Consider the following 20,144-nt stretch of genomic DNA (forward strand, 5'->3'; position numbering starts at 1 on the left):
ACATTTTTCCAATGTTGCCTGAGTAACACTTTACTTTATTGAGGTTATTAACTATAGTGTTCTACTCTTATTCAGTATTAGTTGTGGACACATATTGTGATCAACATTTCTCAAGAAGTCTTCATTTAATACAATTGCTTAATAAGACTTAATAATCAAAGTGTGGATATGTATGTTCAGGAACCTTTTGAAGAACTCTGTAGACACTCTTCATATGTGCACTATTTATTAAATTGCTGTAAAGTTTGTGCTTCTGCCAAAAGACTAATTTATACTACTAGAAATAAAACCAGAAAACTTACTTAAGCTTAGGTAAAGAAAGGTAATTTTGTCATTGGTCAAGGTAATAACGGTGAAGAGTATTTATTTTTGTCTTATTTGAAAAGCTTATTCTTTTCTCTTTGTCTTTACTGTTGGACAGTAATCTTTGTGTAATTGATGAAAACTATTGTGGGTTTATACGAAAATATCATTTTATAATATAATATTTATATCATAAATAAATGGCTTTATTTTATAATGTCATATTTTTATGCATTATGCAAATAGCACATATATAAGCTTCCATTATACCACGTTAAAACACAATGAATAATTTCTGGACTAAGTTTGATAATTATTGTATATCAGTTAAATAAATTTATATAATACATTTTAGCATGATACAGATAAATAAATACTAGGCTGGATCCAAGGTGACATTATAACAGAGGACGTTGTGACTAAGTGTCTATTCTTCCTCACCTTTCAGGTTTTGTTTGTTGTGGACTGAATTGTATCCTTCCACAAATTCTTTTTTTGTTTGTCTGTTTGTGGTGTGGGGGATTGAATCCAGGAGTGCTCAACAACTGGGCCACATCCCAACCTTTTTATATTTTTATTTAGGGACAGGTTAAGTTGCTTAGGACCTCTATAAGTTGCCAAGGATGGCTTTGAACTCTCCATCCTCCTACTTCAGCCTCCTGAGCTGCTGAGATTACAGGTGTGCAACACTGCACTCAGCCCACAATTTTGTTGTTGTTGTTGTTTAAACCCTAAAACCCAATGTGATAGGATTTGGACATGAGGCCCTTAAGAGATAATTTGGTCTAGATGAGGTACTAAGGATGGGGTCACCCCCTTCTGATGAGATTAATGCCCTTATAAGAAGAGAGCTAACAGAATTTAACTTGCTTCCTCTTTCTCAATCCTCACTTACACAAGCAAAAGGTGATGTTAGAACACAGGAAGAAGGCAGCTATCTGCAACCCAAGGACTGACCCTGAAAGTACCTTGATCTTAAGCTTCCAGTTTCTAGAACAGTAAGAAATAAATTCCTTTTTTTTTAAGCCACCCAAATTGTGGCATTTTGTTCTGGTCACCTGAGCTGACTGAAGTACCTTTTGTACACTTTCTCAAGTGCTAAATAGATTTAAAACTTGCCAGAATTATTTTTGCATATTCAATTGACTGTTATCTTCAATCCATTAAGTCATAAAGTTATTTCTATTATTTAATAATTTTATGGGCCAAATGAATCAATTAACTAATTAAAATTAATTAATTTTTAGTGATACCAAAGAAGTATTAATTTCTTAGGCCCTTTTCACTTTCACTTGTAGCATTAACGGTTAGTCCTCATTTTAGGGTCGTTTTGGAAAAATCTCCCATGCTTTAAAAAATAGTTTGTTACCATTTCTAGAAGTAGAGGATAACACACTCCATTAAGATGCAGACACTGGGTGGTTGGAAGGTACCCTTATCAGTCAAGCTGTTAACTTCCAGAAGCCCCTAAAATCAACACCATACCCGATCTCATTATTTAATCTCAAACTTAATAGGCCCAGTATTAATTTTTGATCCCATACCAAATAGTACCATGTCATTAAAGGCAAATCTGAAAACATCTGTAAATCCCTGAAGTTTCACCTTAAAATAGAACAATACCTCACCATCTCAACTGCTACACTGATATCACAGTTAACTCTAGAGTATCAACAGACTTGTCTCAGTCTATTATCAACACAGCTGAAAGGGGACATGATATGACTTCCAGATGAAGTCATATTATGTCCCACTTAGGTTCCAACTTTCAGCTCCCTCTCTCAGCCAGATCATGAAGGAGTCTTCAAAATGATCTATAAGACTTAGATGATCAGCTGTAATATCCCTGCTCTGTAAGCACTCTGACCTCTGTTTCCATCTACTCAAGGTTCACCACCTTCCTTGCTATTACTCAAAGAGGTTAGGCAGGCCTCTGCCTGAGGACCTTAGCTTTAGTGTTGCCCTAGAATACTCTTCCAACTGATACCCACATGTCTTAAGTTGCTCATGTCCTTTAAGTTTTTGCTCAAATATCATCTTTGTAAGGAGGCTAACCTGAGCACTCTTAAGTACTGCAACCTATTCTGTCTTCTTCCTCCCCTGAACTTTGCTTTAGTTTCCTTTTTTTATCTAATAGCACTTACCATCATCTCCTCATATACTCCTTCCTTTTCTTATTTTCTTTATTCACCATTGTCTTTTCTACTTGCTTGAATGTAAATTCTTCAAGATCATGGACATTTGTCACCTCCCATTGCTGTACTTTTCCCAGTTTAAAATAGCATTACTTTAAATGTGTTCAACAAATCATTGTTGAATAAATGAATTATGAAGCTTCTTGGTGATAGAAAGTAAACTCCATTAATTTTGGATTTCAATTAGCTGATGGGGCTTATTTGTGGTGTTTAGTATAATTTGACTTATATGAAAGAAGTAGGCTTTGACTGCAACTAAAGTTTGCTGAGGCATTAAGATATACACACTTATTTCTCCTGTGTCCCCACTCTTCATTCATATAGGAGGAAAGAGAAAATGCGGTGACAATAGATGGGGAAGAAAACCAGAATTAATTTAGTGTTTATGATGTACTGGTAATTGTGTTGGTTAATTGAATATCTAAATTTATGATTAAGCCATCATGATTCAGAAGAAATTCACAGGTGGACATCATCATGTGAGGCTTGTGATCACCAGAAAGCATGTATGCTTTGTAAGAGAAGTGAATCAAATGGTTAACCTTTTTCAAAATAATGCATCTTCCTGTCTATTTCTCTAAATATTTTTCTACTATTCATTTTCTACTCTTTAAGCCCCCCTTTTCCCCTATGTAAATAATAAATAATTTTTATTAAATTTGAAGTACTAAAGTTGGAGGTAGGCAGGGAAAGGGAAATGCATTAAGAGATTATGTTCTGTTGCCTAACTGTTTGAGTTCTAATCTCTGCTTTGCTACTACACAACCATGGGCAAGTGAAATACAATTTACTACCTTATTTACTGCATTAGCAAAATAGGATTAATAATAATACATGCCACATAGGGTTGTTTTGAGGAATAGCACTTCACAATCAACAATGCCTACTACATAGCATTCACTCTAGAAATAGCTATTTTACAAAGATATTGAAGTATTTTCTGAAATAAAAGTATATGATTTTAAATTTTTGTGCATTACATTTTCATAAAATGCTGTTGTTCATACAGTGTAAACTGATTCATTGAGACAAATTATCATCACTTTTATTTTTTAAAAAATCAAGGATCATCTGAATTTTTTATTTTTGAAACATTATAATTACAAATACTAAATTTAGGGAGTGAGATGCTGATGCTGCAGAATGTGGTTTCCAAAGTCTTCTCTGTGTCTATCTTCATGATAGGAACTTTCCTGTGCAACTCTTTCTCTAAGGAAGAGATACGCTGTCAGGATCTATAAAGGATCTAATATTTTACCCTACTTGCAAGCTAATAAAGTTTCAGAGAAATTGGCAGAAGGCATGAGATTTCTGATTCAGAGAAAAAGGACTTTATTACTCAAAGCACAAAAGCAGCTTGAGCAAAGTCCCCCAGGGCAAAGTGGAACTGTCAGGAGGGTGATGCAATTCAGTGGGTTTGTTACCAGGCTGCTTAGGAAACTACATACTTTGGAAAGTCCTGTCTTTTAAAAGAGCTAATAACAAACCTACCCAAACTTTGTCCTGGAGGAAAATATTATCTTAAAAATTACATGTACATGTGGCTGGAGTTGTGGCTCAGCGGTAGAGTGTAGAGTGCTCAACTAGCAAGTGCAAGGCCCTGGGTTCAATCCTCAGTATCACATAAAAAATAAATGAATAAAATAAAGGTATTGTATCCAACTACAAGTAAAAAATGAATATTAAAAAAAATTACACATGCAGAAATGTAAGAGACCCATGGAGATTTGACACCTGGTATGCCCCAATATAATGCATCAGTCAGTATGATCATTGTAATGAAGATACCCCAAAGTTCAGATCCTAGATTTAGACTAACCAGTAAATGTAGACAATCTTTCCCTAAGTATTTATTTGAATATATAGTTAATTCTGTGTATTAACTTGGCAACAATTTGTTCAGCTTCCTATTATCACTTGATACCTTAATGAGTCATACATTCTTTTCTGCTACCAAGTAGAATTTGCCATTTTTTCTACTTATTTATTTATCCCAGTAATTTAACTTTATTGGTAAAGTATTTCTTATTGTGTCAGAGGAACTGACACTTTCTCAAGAATAGCTTGTACATTTTCAAGCTTCCTTTCTCTCTGTCTCTTCCTGGTAAAACTGTTTCACAAGGTCCAAGATATTCCTCTGTGGTGTAGCTAAACAATAGTTAAGCTTTGCAAGACTGATTTCATCTGCTAATAGTTAACACTTCTTTTTAACATCCTTATTTTTGAAATAGCTCCTCTCTTATTCTTCAGTGATAACTTGAAATAATATCATCTTTGTTTTGTCTTAAAACTGAAACTATGACTATTTTGTTGTTTTAAACTCAGAGCTATAAATTTCATTTGTATTCTAGATAAAAGCAGACTTGTCAATTACTTAAAAATCAAAATTAAAAATTAACTCTTTACCAAATGATAAATAGCAAAATATTCTTTGGTATAGATAATATTTAATAAGGGTTTTCAAAAGGTTGAGTCACTGGTAGGACTGCCAGATAATATACAGGACACTGTGCATTACTGACCTATAAACAGCAAAAAATTCTAAATATAAGTGTACGTGTGTATAATATTTGAGACTTACCCTAATTATTTACTTGAAAATCAAATTTAACTAGATATCCTATGTTTTTATTTGTTACATTTGACAACTGTGGCCAGACTCCTAAATTTGGAGTCAAGTGGGGTTTAATGCAGAAGTACTCTCCTTTGGGCATAGCAATGGTCACAACTTCAAAGTTCTGATGTGACATCAATACTACACAAAAGCAAATATTAGTAACTGCAAATTTGAAATTCAAAGATGACTAACTCTAAGCGCAGAAGAGTCTAAGGGTAGAAGTGTGCTGACTGGTTTTGATTTTCTAGGGAGAAAAGAAACTTTAGGAAACTGTAGCTTAGAGAATCCGGAGTTGGTTAAGAACTTGAGTGAGCCAATAAGAGCTGAACAAACAGGTTCTCTGAGCCAAGAGACCTGATAGCCAATCAGAACTGAGGAGAGTGAGGCTAGACTCCGAGAAGGGGCGGGCTCCCGCAGTGTGGTCGGTGAAAGGCAAGACTCAGCCAATCGGAACTAGGTAGGGCGGGGCTGGATTCAGGGGGCGGGCTTGAACGCGCGAACGCGACGCGCGGGGATTGGATGGCTTTCGGCCTGAGCTGCACCTGCACTTCCCCGCTTTTCTCACCAGGGCCAACGCCAACTCAAGAGTGACTATTGGGTGACACTTGATCGGCTCTTCATGGCCTACCCGGGATACGGAGGAGGGGTGAGTCCTGGTTACTTCTTCGTGGCCTCGGTCCTCTCTGGGTGTGTGGCCCGACGGGCGGTGCCACCGTGCGGGACCGCCCACTGCCTCCTCGTCCTTCTCTGGTGACTGGTACTAGAGGGCCTGGAACAGAACTCTGAGTGGTGCTGGAAACAGGGGCTGGGCGGGCTAAAATGGAACTGCAGGTGTTCTGATCCTTGAGGACCCCTAAGTGTCGACCCTCAGTGTGACGTTGCCATGTGAAATGTGTTTTTTGAAATTTCTTTTCTTGGAACCGAGGAATAAAACATCCTTCTCCTTTTGTAATAATCTTATAGGGTTCTCACCCCTGCTCCACGCAGTTTTGTTACAGATCCTCTTTCTGAAATTATTTTTACCACTTCTCATTTTTAAAATTCCTTACAAATACGTTAAGATGAACTCTAAATGCCCCGAATACCTTTTGTCAGAGCAAGGGCAATCTGTTTTTCTAGACTTTGTTTTTGAAGTTGTGAAGATTATTCTTTCTCATGTAGTTGTTTTTTCTACATCACCTTTGGGAGTTAGAAGTCTTAATTGTAGTATCCTGTGGCTAGCACCTTCCTTTTGGAAAGGAATCCAAGTCTTCAACCTTTTTATCAGTAATTTTCAAAGTGCCTGGAGCATACTTTTTGTTTAAAAAGAGTGTGGGATGGTCCACTAGGGTGCAGGCAGAAGGTAGCCTGTTTTCTATTTTTATTTTAACTTTTTTTTTTAAAACCTAAAAATGGAAACTATGCTTTATTAATTTTAATCCAGGAATTGACACTGGTGTATGGTAGTGGTGTTCGAAGGAATTAATTCTAATCCTTGGGACTAAGGGAGAATCATTTTTTAAGGTAATGGGTTTCCAGGCTCTCAACTCTGACACATACTTGTTCCTAAACTGTGTTGCTTGAAAATGTGCCTGAATTCCCTCTGGCATCTTCCACTTTCCAATGTCTACTTTCAGTCCTTAAGTTACTAAGGAAATTTAAGGTGCCTGAGGAAGGTAAAATCTCTTTCAAAATTAGTCAAAATAGCATGAATCCATGAGGCATTTGAAATTTCACTACCTTCTACATATTTTAATTAGATTGCAGTCTCTGTTAGATATATGTTACTTTTACTCCTAGTTGGATGTCCTAATTTCATGTATGTGGTACAGATGATGGTGATAGTAATAACATATTAATTGAAAGGATTTGCTACTTCCTTACCCCCATTTTTATCAGAGTGCTTGTGTTTAATGGAAGGAAACATCTGAACATATTTTAAACATTTAAATGCTTTTTTTCTGCTTATCCAAATAAAAGCAGCTCTTCACATCTATTCTCCAACTCCTTATTAGTAGCTAGGACAAAAATACCCTCAAACAAAGAAAGCAATATAGATTAGTAAAATTAATACTTTTCAGTGGAACTCTTTTAAGATACATTGAATAAAATCCAAGGGTAAAATATGCATTATTTCTTTATTTGGAATATATTTATAAGTTAAAGTTGTTTTATGAAACATATTAACTATAGTCAATATAGACCTAAATTAATATTTTTATATTTAACAAAATATAAAATGGTAGCTGTTAGACCTTTTTGAAAGTATACTTTTATCTGACCCAGTAAATGATTCATCTTTTTAAATGCTTTTCTAATACTTTTTTACTTGTTTAGTAAGAGTTTTTTAATCAAAATTGTATTATTTTCATTGTACTAATTTTATAATAAAAATTTTCACAGGAAATAAAATTTAAAATTTTAATTTATACATATTTTCATTATATTTTTTCTTCCTCCTACTTGAATTTTTTTTTTCTTTCTGACTTATGGCAACCTCTTTTCAGCCTTCAGGTCAAGATTTTTGTTTAATGGAATAAGTTTATAATCTACTACTTCTTTCTCTCTGGACTCACAAAAATTCTGAGCAAAATGTTTTTCTAAGGTATTGAAAGCATATGCCATGTCCCAAAATGAACAGTAAATAAGAGAGAAACCATAGCCATAGCATGAAATAAATGTGGATAGGGTTTATCCACGTCTCTGAGGGTAAGTATATTTGAATACATGGTCTATTTCTTACTAGCTATTTGACCTTGACCAGTTCAGGAGATCTTGAAGTTTTAGAACCTCAACTGCAAAAAGAACAAAATACTTTTATATCTTATGGAGTTGGGAAAATTTAATAAAATAATCAATGGAAGTACTTAGAGTGGTACATGGCATATAAAAAGCCCTCAATAAATATTAACTGCCTAATATTATTATTTCATTGGTATTATTATTTTTCTTATTAGTATTGGAGTGGACTATTGTAATATATTAGTATTGGATTATTATTAGTATTGGAGTGGACTATTGTAATATATTAGTATTGGGCTATTATAATATATTAGTATTGGAGTGGAGTTGTCACTGGATTTTTTTCTTGTCATCTTAATTTTTTAAAAAATAAATCTTTTTATGGTGGAGAGGATATTTGAGCTATAAGCAGTTTCCCATGATTAGGTCCCAGTTTCATTGTATTGACCACATTTTTTTTCTAAGTATGTGTCTTGAGGTATAATTCTGAGTTTCACTATATGAGAAATCTTACATGTTTTACCTTCATTTATTTCAATGATGATGATGGTAAACTTTAAAAATTATACCTTATATTCTTTTGTTGAATTAAGTTCTTAGTGGCTGATTTTTTTTAACTATTTTTTAAAAATTTTTTACTTGTAGATGGACACAATACCTTTATTTATTTATTTTTATGTGGTGCTGAGGATTGAACCCAGTGCCTCACACATGCTAGACAAGCTCTCTACCATTGAGCTATACTCCAGCTCTTAACTACTTTTAATGCTGAATAACAAATCCCAATGAACTCTGTCTTAATGTTAGTTACCTAGTATTGTGTAGCTTAAGCTTTTGTGATAATTATGTTTGGGAGCTTTGGGTAACTATATTTTTACTTTTCAATGGACTTTCAATACATATTTTATTTGAAGCCACTTTAATGGATAATTTTTGTATTATTTATCTTCTTCTCTTTTACTCTTGTAGTTTGGAAATTTTAGTGGTCAGATGCCAGGAATGCAAATGCCAGGAACAGGTCCAAACATGTTCCCTGGTGGTTACTCTGGGTACCCAGCATATTCAGACAATTATTCTTCAGCTGATGATGCTATGTGGAATTATTTCACTGCTGTTGCTGGACAGGTAAGGTGCTAAAATTATTGCACAAGTGTTAGTTTTAAAAAAATGATTGGTATTCAAAAGAAATGTCAAGTATTTCACTTAGTATATCAGTTTAAATGCATATGGAACTTATGTTTTAATTTTATCTAGGCTGATTTTGTTCTTGAGACCCGAGATGAGGGCAGTCATAATTATTTTATTTTAAAAAGTCACTTTAAATCAATTGAAAGAGGAAAGATGTTCAAAGTAGAAAAATCTAATTCTTCCTTACATAGTAGGATGTCTTCTAAGGTTTGATGTTGTTTGTCACCACCAAAACTCATGTTGAAATTTACATGCCAGTGCAGTGGTACTGAGAGGTAGTAGTGCCTTTAAGAGGCCTTTAGGTCATGTGGTCTCCATCTTCATCAAAGGATAAAGGAGATTCTTGAAAGAGTGGGTTAGTTATTTCACATTGGAGTGGATTGTTTTGAAGTGAGTCAATCACCTCCCATTTTTCTCTCTCACACATTTGTCTCTGGTCTTCACACCTGGTCCTTACAAAGAAGAGCTGATGCCTGTGCTTTACCTAGCTTCCAGAAAGCAAAAAAAAACCTCTTTTCTTTATAAGTTACACAGCCTCAGTTATATAGCTTCAGAAAATAGACCAACACTTTTCTTGCTGACATTATTTGACAAAGGGATTTTGTTATTAGTAGTTAAGTACATCATCAAAACATAAGTATTATAGTACTTAGGTGTTTTCTTATTTTGAACTATCTTATCTCTCACTTAAATCTTCTTAATATCTTCCCTATGTTTGACAATGAGAAGAATTCTATTCCCTTGGAGAGATTGATAATCTAAAGCTAATTACATTTAGTCTGAACACCCTTTTATAGCAAACAAGGATGAGTATTACAAATTTAAGGGAAGGTAAGAGATATTTACAGCAATTAGTATTTAGTCTAGGGAACAATATTTTAACTTTGCCACTCATTCCGTTAAAAAGAAGTGTTTGTGTGTATGTGTTTGTGTGTGTGTGTGTGTGTGTAATTTGAAACCCAAGTATGTCAAACAGTATTATAAATAGGAAATCACCTCAAAATATCATAAATTTATTCAAGTTGAGCAATTACATTTTTCCACAGAAGGATTTATGTCATTTTTAGTGATTTTTTTTAATTTATATGACTGTTCAGTCTTTCAAAAAGATTATCTATATAATCATATTAGGGCATATTTTTCTATCTTTAACAAAAAATTACAGAAATTATTATCTTAATGATATATTATAGTATTAGCATGTTATTAATCTCTAATAAATTTGAATAAGTATGTAGAAGGCAGGCTTTATTATGACCAATCGGGAAGTATGAACCTGCCAATTCAGGTACATGAGTTTTGCATGCGAAGTTTTAGTGATAATAAGTAATTATGTGGTCAGGCAAAGTTTTTTCTTTATTTCTATTGCAACTACTGTTTATTATACCACAATTTATTCCTTTTAAAGTAATTTTATATTCATTATCTTGTGAAAGTTCAAGTGGTCTTAATGGAAGTATGTATCACATCCATTTTTATGAGATATCAGTTGCATTTTTTATAAGAGAATTGTTGAGTATTGAAGATAGGAAAGAATATAATTGTGATACATATTTGTATATTTACATATATAAGTGTGATAACATATACAGACATTTTGATATTTATATGTGTTATATATTTATTTATATTTTTGTATATTTTTTTCCCATGGTTCCTAGGTCATAATGCCTTCCCTGAGGCAGGATATAGGGCATAGAAACTAGAATTTCTCTTCCCCAAGGAAGTCACAGAAACTTTTCCGTGTTCTTATATGGCCATAATTTTCTTTATTCTCTGACTTATCTTATCTGACAGGAGATCATAAGACTCTTATTCCAGAGGAGTTCTCACCCATTGTAAAGAACCTCCACACCCTTTGGTTCCTTCTTCATTGTCTAGAAGTGTAGAATTTAGAGAAATACTCAGGAATGCTACACAGAGGCCAAGTAGAGTCTGAATTTTAGGCCTTGCTGGATTTTCTTACCTAGTCTATTAGCAATCATTCTGATGCTATGAAATCTGAACCCGAAAAGACGGGGTTCAGAGAACTTCTATATAGCTGAACATGTGAAGGTTCTTGTTCACCTATTGATGTGCCACGAAAGTAGCACACCGTAATGCCAAAGGAAGTGTAAAGAAAAAAAAAAAAATCAGAGTCCCACTGTATGGGACTTCTTGAGGCAATTAATGGATGATGTCCTGCATTTTATAGCATCTGATTCTTAACCCTGGTAAAATAGTAGATATTGTTTTTCTTAGGAAGAGTACACCTTCACTTCTGAAGAACAAGACATATAATTGACTTATCTACAGTGTATCCTTCTAGGCAGAGCAGTGGGTGAGGGGAGCTTAGGCCTTTGCAGATAAATGAGCACATGGAAATGTGGCACACAGAGTTTAAAGCTGTTTTATTTTGTGGGAGAGGAAATAGTGAGCTGTTTTGTAGTTTTCATTCCATTCATAAAAAGGATCCTAAAATAACTTTTATGTGTTTCAACTAAAATTTGCAATAAATTTTGTTTCGTATCTTTTCAACTAGCATTTTTTCCAAGTCTGCTTTTTCTATAAATGTTCTTTCATCGTAAAGAACCTCCACACCCTTTGGATCCTTCATCATTGTCTAGAAGTGTAGAATTTAGAGAAATACTCAGTTTGGGAAAAGTGTGAAATATTACGGAAGAGGCTGGTGAGAAACTTTTGTGTGAAATGTTACGGAAGAGACTGGTGCTTGAACAGAAAATATCATCTGACAGGATTTGTTGCTCTTCATTTTAATTGGATTGGTGTAGATTTTCAGTACACTTACATTTTTCTTGAAAACTTCATGTTTGTGTGGTCTATACATTCCATTCTTTGCATTCTTGTGCTTTCTACGTGATACATTGTTTTTATAAATGGGAAAAAATTCATGAGGCTCAGTAACTTCTCATTAATTTAATCATCAAGTAGAATGGCATTTTTCCACTTAAGAAGAGTTAAAGAAAAGATAATTTATAACTACATCACTTTTTGTGTGCTAAAAGACATTTTTTAAAAAAAAAATCAAAAAGAAAGATAAGTCATTTTCTTCCTTTGCCTCTTCTAATAGTTTGTAAAAGAGTCTTTTTAAGTTTAGTGTGCCATCATTGACAGTAGCATGGCATTTGTGTCTGTTATTTCACAGAAATGGTATTGACAGTGGCAGCTCTCCAAATTAATTAGTAGAGTGTTTTACTAGTGACTTTTTGCTCAGAACATGAAGTTTTTGAAAGAGGTTTGTAATATAATAATCATTTGAAACAGTTGCTTCGGGACTTCTAATAGGGAGGTGGGTAAATGTTGGTTAAATAAAATGTGCCCCAAAGTTCTTCTAAAGTTCCTATAACTGGAAGAAAGTATTTGTAATGTAGCTACAAGTCTAAGGAAATAGGTATTTTTTAAGGTATAATTTTATTACTATAGAATTTAAAATTTAATAAAGATCCCCAAAGTATGTAGGACCTAGGAAGGAACACTCAGATATTCTAAGCAGAGATGACTGTAAGGATGCTTCATTGAGAAGAATATTACTCAGTATTTTTAAATTTCTATTAGAACCACTGGAATTGTGTTTGCAGGTTCATTGTTAAAGATCTAGTTGAATGTGACTACTTAAATACTTCTTAGAAGTTTTTTCTAAAGTATTTGTTCATTTCTTTTTTTTATGAAGCATGTGTCTTAAATTTACCTTTTTAATCTTTTCTCATAGCTCTTGTTTTGCATCTATGCCAATGTATGTGATATTTCCAAGTGAATTACCTTACTGTATATTTGTGTAGAAAATAGGATTAGGTACTGAAACGTAAGGAGAATACTCTGTTTCATTTCCATTGTCATTTCCAATAAATTCAAACAGGAATGTTTGGACACTAATCAGAATAGCTACACAATACAGAGGACTATAAAATTTCACTAGAGGTAATTGTGAGATCGAAAAGGATATGTTTCCCTGCCAGTAAAACATTCAATATGAAGTTTTTCTTTAGACATAGTTCCTTCCAAAAATGACCATGACTGGGAATGTTTGTGAGAACTTTTTAAAAACGTTTTATGGATTTTTCTATTTTAATTAGAGATTCAGTGACTTTCACAATATATTGTTTTGAACTGTGATAGAACAGAGTGAATGTGCTGTTTTTTTCAGAAGTAGAGGAAATGATTCATTGCATTATGTTCTGTAATATGCTTTTGCGGTTGATAATTCTTTTTAGAATTTTGAAGTTGATACCAGTATTCTGAGAAATGCATATTTCATGATTGAGCTACCATAGTTAATTAATTAACATTTTAATATGCTTTTATATAACTAAACATTAAATAAGGTTATCATTATTGTTTTAACAGGATGGTGAAGTGGATGCTGAGGAACTTCAGAAATGTTTGACACAGTCTGGAATCAGTGGAACTTATTCTCGTAAGATCTTCCCCACCCCCTTTTGTTGAAATTGGAATAGGATATTCATTTTCTAGTTTTTTGTATCCCCATAATTAGAGTACATATTTAAAAATTTCATAGCAGCTATATATGCACATGGTTTAAAGAGATGGTTCAGCCAAATGGTTCAGTTATGAATATAATCTGTTCCTTGTACATTCCTTTCTTCCCAACATTAATCACTTATATAAGAGCTGATTCTTCTCGAATTGAGAGGATTAAATTCTCTTTCAACCTTGAGGTAACCCTGTCCCTTCCCTTCACACAGGAGTACGTCCCAGTCTCCCATAGTACAATATGGTGGTATGGTAATTTTGGTTAGGTAATGTGTATTTTTTTTTTTTTGGTATGTACATACTGTTTATAACTTTGTCTTGTGACAATATATGATTACTTTTCCTTTTTATATAACTTTTTGCTTTTCTTGAAATTAATAAGGTTAAGTATTCTATCTTTCTTATCAACCTGGAACTTTCCAGTGTGCTCTGTTTTTTGTGTGTGATTCTCATACTGACATTCTTTCACCTTCATTCTGGAGCTGTCTTTGTTTTCTCGAGTTGGTTGGCCTCTTCACTCAATCTCCTGACACTTTGCTTTCCACTTAAAAAAAAAATACAATCTCTTATTTCAATGAAATTTATCATTAGGTAAAATAAAAGTGGTAAATTTTGGTGACCTTATGTATATTAAAAAGATTTAATTCTATCTTCAGAATGGAGGGATTTTAGGTCAGGTATAGAGTCCTGGGTTACAAATCATTTTCATATTGAATTTTAGAGGTATTACTTAATTGTTTTCAGCTTCCATTGTTGTTCTATCTTTACACTTCAGGCCCATATGTGATTTGCTTTTGTTCTCCAGAAGCTTGGGAGATCTTCTCTTTGTTCCCAGTGTTCAGAAATTCCATAATGCTTTACTTAGTGGTATTCTGTGGGGAACTCAGTGCATGTGTGCTTACTCTGGAAACTTATTTACTTTAGTTATGGGTAATATTCTTCACTGATGTTTTCTCTTTCTATATTGCATGTTATTTGAACTAGGTCTTCTACTTATTCTTTTTTTTTGTTGTTGTTGTGTGTGTGTGTGTGTGTGTGTGTGTGTGTGTGTGTGTGTGTGTGGTGCTGGGGATTGATCCCAGGGCTTTGTGCATGCGAGGCAAGCATTTTACCAACAGAGCTGTATCCCCAGCCCTCTTTTATTCTTATACTGTTTGGGAAATGTCCTCAACTTTATTTTCTAAAACTTCTATTGAGTCTTTTGTTTTGACTATATTTTTTTTTAACTCTCTCAAAGACTATTAATATCCTTGAGTTTTTTCTTTCCCTGTGCCTGTTATTTTTTACAAAATTGTTTTTATATCCCCAGTTTGTTTGTTTGGTTATCTTTCATGTCTTTTCTCAGGTGCTTGATGATACTTTTGTTGCTCATGCTTTGCTAAAATGCTGATTATAAGTCCTGACATCATGGTTAAATTTTGATCATGGGCCTCAGTGCATGGTTTTTCATTTGGGCAGTTCTATTGTGTAACTTTGAGTGTTGGTATCTTTAGTGATTTCCTTTGGGAATGGTTATCCAGTTTATCTTCTGACTGCAAGGGAGATGAAATGGAGTCCACTGGGTTCTCAAAACTTTTGTAAATATTCAATTAATTGCCTTGTGTTTAGTAGATATCCCATCCCAGCTGTGCCTGATATACTACAGTCCAGAGAATTCTCCAGAGAACCAAATTCTGCTAGGTTTAGGAGTCAGAGCTATCAAACCAAATAGAGACAAGGAGGTGATTGGGGCCTTTAAATTCTCCTATGTGGACATTACACAATTCTGTTTGTATTTATACCTTCACTCATGTTTTCAGAAGTACTGCCAATTCAATTTATGACACTTGGAGTCTTTCCTAAGGTAACTAAGTTGCTTCTGAGCTTTTCTCTTTTTGAGTAAACATTACTTAATTCATGTCCTTTGACTTTATAACTTACATTGTATTTTCCTGTTGTTTCCTCTCTCATTCTCTTTTTCTCTATAGATTTTTATATTTTAAAATAGCTGTCCATTCTGTTGGGTTATGGGGAGGAAGTAAAAACCTATCAACTTTCTTGAATTAAAATTCTCTCTACTCTTTGTCAAAAATGTTTTATCTTTACATACATGATTATATTCTCGGATTGAAGATGTGCTTATTTGTCTGTTTAATTTTGGCCATGTATTATTACCCATTCTGATTCTCCCACTTTGTGAATGTATGTCAAGTTAATTTTAAAGCAAAATGGATATTATTTACTTGGCCAAAAGATGGAATACCATTTCAGAAATTTTTTATATTAACAACTCCCCTCCAGTAGTTTTTATATGAAGGAACATTGACTTTAGTCCTGATTCTTCTATTTGTTAGCTCTGAACATGGGAAGCTATCTTTCTGGGCCTCAGTTTCTTTATTTCAAAAATTAAGACTGTTATACATTTGGTATGTTTATGTGAAATCGCATAACTTTCACTACCTAATTCATAGCGAGTTCTCATTCAGCATTGAGTTGTCAATTCAAAAACACTGTTACCAATAACTTTAGCACAGGCATTTTTTATTAAATGTTTCATGAAAATCATCTCTTTTAACTTGTAGAATATTTTATAATTTATCCTTAGTCTAAAATTTAGCTGATGTAATTTTCTTTTTAAAACTTTAAAAATATGTCATCAAGTAGCATAAAGTGAAATTAATTTTAAAAATTATTTATCCACTTACTCATTCATATTAACGAGTTTCTAGTAAGATTTTTGTAGGCCTAAGTGAAAAGTGGTGATATAATTCTTCTCAAAATAAATCAGCATAGTGGTTGAATGAAATTGTAATAAGGATTAGAAAATTTGAAGTTTATCTAGTGGGCTCTTTCTAGTACTATCAGTGTGAAAGTGTTACTATGTCTATTAAGCCCTGACTTTAAGATAGTTTGTGTTGGTTTCTTCTTCCTTCTCCCCTCTCCCTTGCAGTGGGAAAGGGGGACAGTGGCTTCAGCTCAGAGGCTCATTTTCTTCTTTTTTTGGTCATTGAAATAATCCACCAAATGCTTTTCCTCCCTCTGTATAATCTCACTTTAGAGTCTATTCATTATAAACTGAAGTCCTTAAAATGGAAAATATAGAATTTCTCTTTTGCTTCTTAAAATCCTTCAGTGACCTTAATTAGTCTTTTGAGTGGTATTGAAGAGGTTAGTATCTGGCTCTTGTTTGTTTTTCTGAGGTACTCATATGCTACTTATGAGTACTCTTAAATCTTTTACACTTTGTGATTTCTGAGTATAAGTCAAGCTTCTACTTAAACCCCAGTCAGCATTTGTATTGGAAGACTGAAGCCCTTCCTGTCTCTAGGCCCCAGGCAAAGCCTTGTGCTTTAAACACCTGTGACACCTATAGCTCTGTAATTTTTCATTATTTTGCAATTGCTTATCCATCATGAGATGAGTAATTTGAAGACATAGCCTTTTTTTTTCCCTACAAATGCTCAACATTCAAAGAAGGTTGTTAATTATGGTGATTGTGTATTTGGGGCAATTTTAAAATATTTTCTTTTGGAAATAAAGATTGTCATAATTTTACATAGACAAAATTGAGCAGACTTCAGTTAAATATTCACTGTCTTTCAGCCTTCAGTTTGGAAACCTGCAGAATTATGATTGCCATGTTGGATGTATCCTTGAATGAAAAAAGAAAAGAATAGAATATAGTTATTACTTTATGAATATTAAGCCCATTGTTAGTTTTAAGTGACAACCAATTAGTAAACTAGAATTTAAAAATATTTTTGAGATCCTGTTAGCTGTCTATAGACATTTATGTTTTTATGCAGAAAACTATTCATATGCTGATTTAGACTACCTTTGTAGATGCATACTTATTTTTTAGCCAATGATACAGAGTTTGGGTCAGGTTCATTTTCTCAGATCCCAAAACTTATATTCATTAACAAAACTATCAGAGAGATTACACAGGAAAAATGGGGTTTAATGAATTCAAGGAGCTTTGGGCAGCTCTTAATGCCTGGAAACAGAACTTCATGACCATTGATCAAGACCGAAGTGGCACAGTAGAGCATCATGAGCTGAGTCAAGCCATTGCTATTATGGGTAAGAATATTAAAATTCTGTCAAGTCTGTACAGGTCATCTTTGAACATATGAATCTTAATTCTCAGTTTACTACCGTAATGAGGGCTATATTTTTCACTAGAGTTCTCTAGTTGAAGTAAAGTTGCAGGTAAATTCTGACTAACAACGTTGTCAAAATTATATTAACTATGATTTTTTCCAAATGTTGATCTTCCATTTTATTCTAAATTTCTTGGGTATGTTTAAATTTATTCTTCAATGGTTAATACTCACCACTGTATTCTTTGGTTGCTTGAGAAGGATATGTAATTTGGGAACAAAATTAATCTCAATCACAAATTTCTATATCAGAGTTTAATTTTTCAGCACCCAAAACCATGCTTTTCCCCTTCTTCACTTACGTAATAAAACACAAAAATGTAACAATATACCTCAAAATGGGAGATGGCATTTTTGAATATTTTGAAAGAATGTAACTTTATTTCATTATAATTTCTAATAAGCTAAGGTTCTTTCTTGGTCTGCTTTTGAAAGAGAAAAATACACAAAGTTGCTAAATTTGTTTACAGTTAATTGAGTTTTAAGAAACTTTATTTTTCTTATCCTGTACTTTTATTTGTAATTATTTCTAATCAAAATGTTTGTATGAAAATTAACTTTTTGAAAATTAACATCTGGACTTAATTTATAGGGACTTATCTGAAATATAATTTAAAGAACTCAAACTAGTGATATTTTTGTTTTATGTTTTAAATAGATAATTTATTTATTAGGGACAGTACTGGACATATAACAATGTATAGTTCATTAATAGAGCCTTAATACCTAATGGATTAAACTGCGTCTTTTATTCAGCAAAATGTTAGAAAAGTAATATAATCTTTAGACTAAAAGAACATTTTCTAAGCATTCAAGTGGACAGTTAAATGTAAGAAAGAAGTGGACTGAAATATTCAAATGATATTGCTGAGAGTACTATGGGAAAATTTTAGGAATTTTATCTGGATATTACCTATCCAGATCGTACTCAAAATGCATTTTCATAAAACTATAGTAGTTTTCATGTTTTGCTATTTCTCTCATTTTATATTTTTTAACAAGTTTCCTGTGTTACACATTATTACAACTTCAGATGGAACATTCTGTTCTTACATTTGTGCATCTCATTAAATTTGAAGGACCATCCTAGGAGTATAGCAAATATAACATATTAATTAACATTTCTGGTTTTCATCTCATTTTTTTAAAATTTCAGTTTTTATGTATATTGTAAAAGATAAGTAGTCAAACAGTACTATATGCTAAAGCTGCTTCGGGTGTTGATTAATAATATAAGCTAACTGCATACTTATAGGAGTTTTCTTCCCAATATATTTCAAAGAAAGAGAAGGGGAAAACAGAAAAGAGAAGGAAAATTGGAAGGAAGGTTAGTGATAATTTGGAGGGAGGGGCCCCTAAATCATGCTAGAACATCACGATGGGAGAATGTGCCCAACACTGTTACTGTGCTCATACACAGGTCTGCTATAGGTAGGGTATTAAATCACCTGAGCTCCAGTCTCCATTTTTGAATATTATGGCTGAAGATACCAGAGAATGAATACTTTATCTTCCACAGATATTTACCTCCTAACAGAGCAGCTTTGCAATCAATCATACCACACTGATTTAGTTCACTGTCCTTCCAAATGTCACTACCAATTTAGATAGCCTGTAAGAGCACTGAATTTTATAATGCACCAATAAAAAATGTGGAATGAGAAAAAAAAAGAGCATTGAATGTAAGGAAAAGGGTAAAGGGAAGAAATAAGTTTTTAAAGGCATCAGGTTTCATTGTACATGACAAATATGTTTTGATCTTTTGTCAAATTAAAAATCATTTGAAAGGAAATAAATCTTCTTATAGAAATATTTTAAAACATATATGTAAGTATGTTGTTTTCCTTACTTCCCTATAATTAATAATAAAAATGGTTTATAAGTGTCTTTTTGGAAAAAAACAATATATGTATAGAATTTAAGAACACAAAGATACTGGAGGTGAATGATCAGAAGAAACATTTTGATGATAGGAGTACACAGAAAGAATTCTGGAGACAACAAGACTGGAATAAAGAACCAAAGAAATAGTACAAAATATGTGAAGAAACAAAGTTTGGAAGACAAGGAAGAATAACACTTTAGGTTATTTTGGGGGTGGCAGGGATTAGGGCCTCAGGATTTCTAGGCAGGTGTTCTACCACTGAGCTATATCCACAGCTGTTTTCTGCTTTGGAGTAAGCATTTTAATTCCCAAGGGAGGGTGATGGGAATAGGAAACACAGTAGAATGAATCAGACATAATTTTCCTATGTTCATATATGAATACATGATCAGCGAAACTTCTACATCGTGTACAACCGCAAGAATTGGATCCTAATTAGAAAAAGTTATACTCAATGTAAGTGTCAAATATACTCACTGTCATGTATATCTAATAAGAACAAATTAAAAAAGAGTCAATGGGAAATGTAGGAATGTAGGATTTGATTGATAGAAAAGATCACTAAGAATCTTTGCTTGGATATTCTTTCATTACTGGAGTTT

At 33.2% G+C, this 20,144-nt stretch overlaps 1 protein-coding gene across 2 annotated transcripts in view; it reads left to right on the forward strand.

Annotated features, from left to right (window-relative positions):
- Gca (grancalcin) overlaps positions 1-20,144 on the forward strand; it is a 46,474-nt gene that overhangs the window by 12,967 nt on the left and 13,363 nt on the right. The window contains exons 2-6 of one of the 2 annotated variants that reach the window (XM_021729162.3): positions 5,684-5,761; positions 8,806-8,961; positions 13,369-13,438; positions 17,098-17,141; positions 17,430-17,577. In XM_021729162.3, the coding sequence (XP_021584837.1) occupies positions 5,735-5,761; positions 8,806-8,961; positions 13,369-13,438; positions 17,098-17,141; positions 17,430-17,577 (445 nt within the window). In that variant the 5' untranslated portion in view covers positions 5,684-5,734. Of the gene's footprint in view, positions 1-5,593; positions 5,762-8,805; positions 8,962-13,368; positions 13,439-17,097; positions 17,142-17,429; positions 17,578-20,144 lie in introns of those variants that run through there. The other variant, XM_005315734.5, reaches the window with a different exon arrangement.

This window comes from Ictidomys tridecemlineatus, chromosome 7, assembly GCF_052094955.1.
Source record: "Ictidomys tridecemlineatus isolate mIctTri1 chromosome 7, mIctTri1.hap1, whole genome shotgun sequence".
Classification (NCBI taxonomy): domain Eukaryota; kingdom Metazoa; phylum Chordata; class Mammalia; order Rodentia; family Sciuridae; genus Ictidomys; species Ictidomys tridecemlineatus.